Source organism: Malus sylvestris, chromosome 6, assembly GCF_916048215.2.
Source record: "Malus sylvestris chromosome 6, drMalSylv7.2, whole genome shotgun sequence".
Taxonomy (NCBI): Eukaryota; Viridiplantae; Streptophyta; class Magnoliopsida; order Rosales; family Rosaceae; genus Malus; species Malus sylvestris.
The window spans coordinates 7,905,177-7,910,668 of NC_062265.1; the positions used below are offsets into that span (position 1 = coordinate 7,905,177).

The 5,492-nt window shown below is 39.7% G+C and overlaps 1 protein-coding gene across 7 annotated transcripts; it reads left to right on the top strand.

Annotated features, from left to right (window-relative positions):
- Positions 1 to 1,095: 1,095 nt before the first annotated feature.
- On the top strand, positions 1,096 to 5,049 carry LOC126625004 (uncharacterized). Of its 7 annotated transcripts, none has more exons than XR_007624286.1 (4): positions 1,096 to 1,930; positions 2,033 to 2,104; positions 2,195 to 2,294; positions 4,914 to 5,049. XR_007624286.1 is itself a non-coding variant. In XM_050294076.1 (3 exons), exons 1-3 carry the CDS (start codon positions 1,310 to 1,312, stop codon positions 2,198 to 2,200), a joined length of 699 nt encoding a protein of 232 aa, XP_050150033.1. In that variant the 5' UTR covers positions 1,096 to 1,309; the 3' UTR covers positions 2,201 to 2,752. The 7 variants fall into 7 exon arrangements, 2 of the variants coding, with proteins under 2 accessions (XP_050150033.1, XP_050150035.1); XR_007624288.1 differs by having other exon boundaries at positions 2,033 to 2,099; positions 4,899 to 4,959; XR_007624285.1 differs by having other exon boundaries at positions 4,899 to 4,953.
- Positions 5,050 to 5,492: the final 443 nt, after the last annotated feature.

Below are 5,492 nucleotides of genomic sequence, written 5' to 3' on the forward strand. Positions count from 1 at the left end.
GGGATTTTGTGAGCTAAGGCTGTGAAAAATTGACATAAAGCAGGCCCACCTATCCTAGCCAAACCCAATACAATAAGTTGGACCCAACCTCAAACCTCATTTACAAGTGTATTATTTTCCTTTCAAAACCAAAGTTGTATGTGCAAGAGGTTTTTATCTGTTTTAGTCAAACGGGATAATTTTACTTTATCCAACGAATTACACACTTTGGCAAATTGGATGGCGACACATGATGCAATATCCCTCACCCATGGTTGACCCTAGCTCTTATAAATACATCTTTCTACACTTTTCAGTAGGAGAGGATAAACTAATTCCCGAACATCCATCTGAGTATGCTCTTCTCTAAAAGGGTAATTGCTTGGATATCCAGACGTGGATGGATTCAGCTGTTCTCTGAAAGGGTAATTGCCCGGATAAACTAATTCTCCTGTTTGATTATTGTATTTTATTGAATAAGCTTTTTGGCTTTTCCTCAACTTATCTGGGGGTGTTGTTTGTCTCTTTTTATATTAGGCCTAATGTAATATTTGTTCTTGAGTAGTGTTATTCACAAACCGATTTTTACTTATCTTACATTGTTTTTAATTTTCAACCGTCGAATCAATTAAAAAAAATGTGTGAAAAGTAAAAGTAAGTGTGAATAACACTATCTTTTGTTGTATGATTGATCCTAGTTTGCAAGGATTATAAATCTTTTAAATTCCTCTACCCTTTTATTGAGTCAACCATACTACCGTATGCCTCCTTGCCCAAGATGAATTTGCCACTTAGTACTATGTTTGTGGTACTTTTTTCACTTGTAAGTGAGAGTTCAATTGTTGTCAAAAACAAATTTGAACTATATTACTGTGACTAGCCAAAAGCGAATCAGAAACAAAAGAAATAAATTAAAAAGCAAGGCAAAATTAGTAAATCCAAAAATCGTAACGCAGTAGAGTCGTAGACAGTAGAGGGTTAGAAAAAAGAAAAATTAATGAAAATGATTTGAAAATTTTAAATTTTAATGATAAAGATAAAATAAAGAGTAAAGTAAATCATTATTAATTTTTTAAGGTGAACAGCTTTTAGAAAAAACCACAGCCCTGGCTTTCCCTGTCATCACACACAACCTACTCTCTCTCGCCCTCTCTCTCTTCCGCCTCTCTCCCTCTCTCCTCCTCCACTTTCTCTCTCTAAAAACTTGAAGCACTAGCATACAAGATTGATAGATAGATATATATATTTATATATAGGTTGTTTTGTATGTATAGCCGCCTGGTGGGCTTGAAACTTTGAAGGCTTGAGCTCTGCGTGTTGATCAGGAATAATGGCGACAGCGCCAGTGAAGTCGCCGCTGCACAACTTCCCATTCACATTCTTGAAATGGGGGACTAAGAACGCCACTGCCAACAACCACAACCGCAACCGCCGACCCGCCTCCTCCGAACCGGCCTCCGACCCAGACTCCGAACCAGACCGCTATAACCACGTCGGGTCCTCCCGCGCCGATCGCTGCCGATTATCGTTGATCCCGTGCTCGGAAAACGAGCGTCGCAGGAGCGAGGAGCGGGAGAGCGATCAAGAAGAGGAGGAAGCTGAGGTGCTACTTCAGAAGCCATGGAATTTGAGGCCCAGAAGAGCTCTGGCGACGGCGTCGTTTCAAAAGGCGAGTGGCCCTAACGCTGCGGCTGCTGCAAACCGGGAAGCGCAGGAACCGGAGGGGCCAAACCGGAGTCAGAGCGAAATGATGCAGCAGCAGCAGCCGAAGTCGATGAGGTTGAGGGGTCTGGCGGAGGGGCAGAGTGTGGAGAAGAAGAAGAAGGAGAAGAGCAAGTTCTGGATCGCTTTGTCGAAGGAGGAGATTGAAGAGGACGTGTTCGTGATGACCGGGTCGAGGCCCCCCAGAAGGCCCAAGAAGCGGCCCAAGAATGTTCAGAAACAACTCGATGTACGTCCACTTTGCCCTCTCCCATTTTGGTTGGTTTTAACATGATTTTTTTTTATTTTATGAATTTTATGTAATTTATTTCTGGGTTGAATGAATTTGCAGAGTATTTTTCCTGGGTTGTGGCTGCTTGGTGTCACTGCAGATGCTTATAAGTCTGCAGATTCTCCATGTAAGGTATATATATCTCTCTCTCTCTCTGAGTTTCTGCGAATTCATGTTTTGTGGGGTTTTTGATGCTAATGGATGATTGGGTTTTTGTTGCAGAGGTAGATTTGTATGGTGACTTGAAGATTGTGATTTTCTCGAAACTGCGTAAATGGAAGTTGCTGCTGCACCTGTGGAGTGGAAGCCTCAATTTTTTGAGGTATAATGTACTCAATTTTAACAGAAGAAGAATTGGAATTTACCCTATACAAGGCAGAACAAAAATATATAAGAAGGAAAAAAAGAGAAAGGATATCTAATTTCCCTTTCTTTATGTTTAGTTTAGTTTAGTCTTTTTCGGCTTTATTGTATTGCTCATTAGGGGGCAGGATGCAGGGTAAATCTAGTTGCTTTACATGGAAGTAGGTCTAATATGTATATGGAGTTTATATTATATGTGCATGATATAGCGTCAATTTCAGAACTTTCTCTTGTTAATGGTATTCAGCGATTAGGCTTGTGGGAGATTTGTTGTGCTTTCGTTTATTTTTTGAATGATTCTGATAGTTTTATTATTTGTAACATGTAACTGGCTTCCCTACATCGTTGGGGAGCAGAGTTTTGCATTGTTCTGCAAACCCTATTTCAATACAGAGTTTAGTGACTTTAGTGACTGCATCCTTCCTTGTTCTGGAAAAGCTCCGACAAGGCGAGCCTTTTTTGACGTTGAATATTAAGACATCTGCTTGTTTCATCTTTGAATTTCATGCTTTTACATACCGATGCCCGTACCCTTTGTAAGTTTTACATTAAGGCAAGTAAATAGGTTATACATATAGGTTTGCACAATTAATGTTCAGGCATGAGGGAAATTAATATATGTTTTATGCGTGTGTAGGAAATTTGATTCTTCTGATTCCTTCTTTAATGGCATGAATGAATTTAATTATCTTGTTGTGCTTCAAGGTTAGGATCTTTTTTAGTATCTCCACGTCAGGTTAATTAGTTAATGCTAATCATTGTACTCCTGATTTGTGTGATGTTAAATCTCTGGTGTGCGTGATTTCTGCCTCCTTTCTTACCCCCTCCCCTCCCCTCCCTCCCTCCGTCTTTCTTCCTCTCCCCCTCTTTTGTTGGCTCCCAAATTCCATTTGTACTTGCTGGATTGAACCTTGGCATTGGCATTTGGCGTTATCTGAGAGATGAAGTAGGGGACTTGATTGGTCGCACATGAAAACGGTGTTTAAACAGGCCATTCCTTGTGCTATTTTCAATTCGTTCTTAAAGTTTCTGTGTCACAAAGAGTGTCGTTAAAACCGCTATTCTGTGCAGAAAAGGCACTTGTGTTTTATTTAACTTGTTTTCTGTCATTGATTAATCAAGCTTATTTCTGCCTGACATTTGATATGCTATTCCTACTACAATTTATGACCTGATTAGCGACGGTTTGGTATTAATGCTTCTTCTATGAATACAAAGTATTTGACATTTATTTTGTGCTTCACAATCAGGATGGAAGTCAGCTTAGCTGCTTCTTCAAGTATCAAGAAATTGGTACAAAATATTCTGCAGAGTGTAACAGGTTTCACATCATAACAATTCCATCAAACCTTCGGAATCAAATGTTTTACTTTGCTGTTGTTCTTTGTGGCTGCAGCCTCACAGGGTGTTTGTCGATTGTTAAAATTGATTAAGTGTTCATATTTCTGTGCTAGTATGTAATTGCCTTCGTTTCAAAGGTAATATTGTCACAGCCCGTCCCTGAACTTATTATATTATATTCTCGATGATGTGAATTGACGGAATTACCCCTGAGGGATGGATTGAATCATTGGACTTGGGCAAAATTTTGGATTTTATTTTATTGCCCTAGTTTATTTTGGTCAAGTTTAGACCTAGATATTTTATGGTTGGTGTTGTAAAAATGTTGTTTTGATGATGTGTTAGTGTGACGACCACACACACACACACTCAAAAGATCTCTCCCTCTCTCCCGTGCCTTCTCTCTCTCTCCTCTCTCTCGATTTTCCTGCAAATTCCATACAAGTTGTACGGACGACCATTGCAACCTCCTTTTCACACACGGATCGAGCTTGTGGTTAGCATCATCATCTTCATCTCATCGTCACGAACCCATCCGTTTCATTTTTAGGACGTGAAAGCTTCGGGATCGTGAGAACCAAGAACCCTGAATGGAGGTACTGTTCATGCATATGTGAATGTGGAGTTTTTGGGAGATTTCAAGCTTATAGGGAGCTTAAGGACCTCTCCACAAAGCTCGGAGAAGAAAAATGACTTGATTTAGACGTCGGGAAGTTGAGATATATGCATTTGAAGTTTGGCCGGATTATCGAAGGTTCCCCAGCAAATTTTCGTGGATTTTAGGTCCCAAAATAGGTATAGTTGTGTTATACTCGTCCTAAGCTTCAATTTGATTCAAGTTTCATGGAATTTGGTCGAGAATTGGACAAGATATTGTTTTCGTGTTTTTTCAGTTTCCGGCGAACGGCGACGACGATCGGCGAGACTAACCGGAGAAGAAGATAGAATATTCTGTCAAAGTTGACGGAATATTCTGATGCCGTCAGGTAAAACTAACAGATTATGTTACTTTTTAACGGAATATTCCTAACGGCGTCACTGTTACCGTCAGTGTGCCTAGCACGTGGGCGACGCGTGGGTGGTTGGAAAATTTTTCTAAAAATGTGGGGATATTCGTGAGGTTGTGTAGATCACATTGGTATATTCAAACATCTTATTTGAGCAATGTATGAAAATTTATTAGCTAGTATTGATTATGTGCTTTAAATTAACGTTTTTATAGTTGTTTTGCATATAGGGGAGACTTATCCCGAGGACGAGCGCAGTCAAGGACGACTCGGGGTTACAACCCTTTAACATACTAGTGAGTGGGCTTTTGGTTTTCAGTATATACTTATATACTTGATATTTTCCCAGAAAATGCATTTAAATGAAAGTATGCCTTGAAATACCATGCATATAAATTTATATTCCATATATGAACTAGTATATGATGCATATTATATAATTGTGGTGTTGTGGATGCTCAGGTAAGCCCAAGTGAGTTATGAATTGTGATTGTGATTAAAGTTGTGATTGTGAAACATTGAGCTCATAAACCTGCACTTAGGGTGATTGTGATTTAGTCAAAGATATGGCACATGCCTGTATATAATGTCACCTCTCGTACCATATGCTCACATTGGATCCAATTTAGGTGCACAGTCTTATCGTACAGACCATCATAGGTGGTTCCGACTCGTAGATGACTAGCAATTCATCGCCCAGCTATCATGAGAGCGTTATATTGAGCATAATTATATTACACCCAGTCTTGTCGTACAAACCCTTTTAGTGGTTCTGACTTGTTTGTAGTGTAGTGTTGTATAGGTCATTG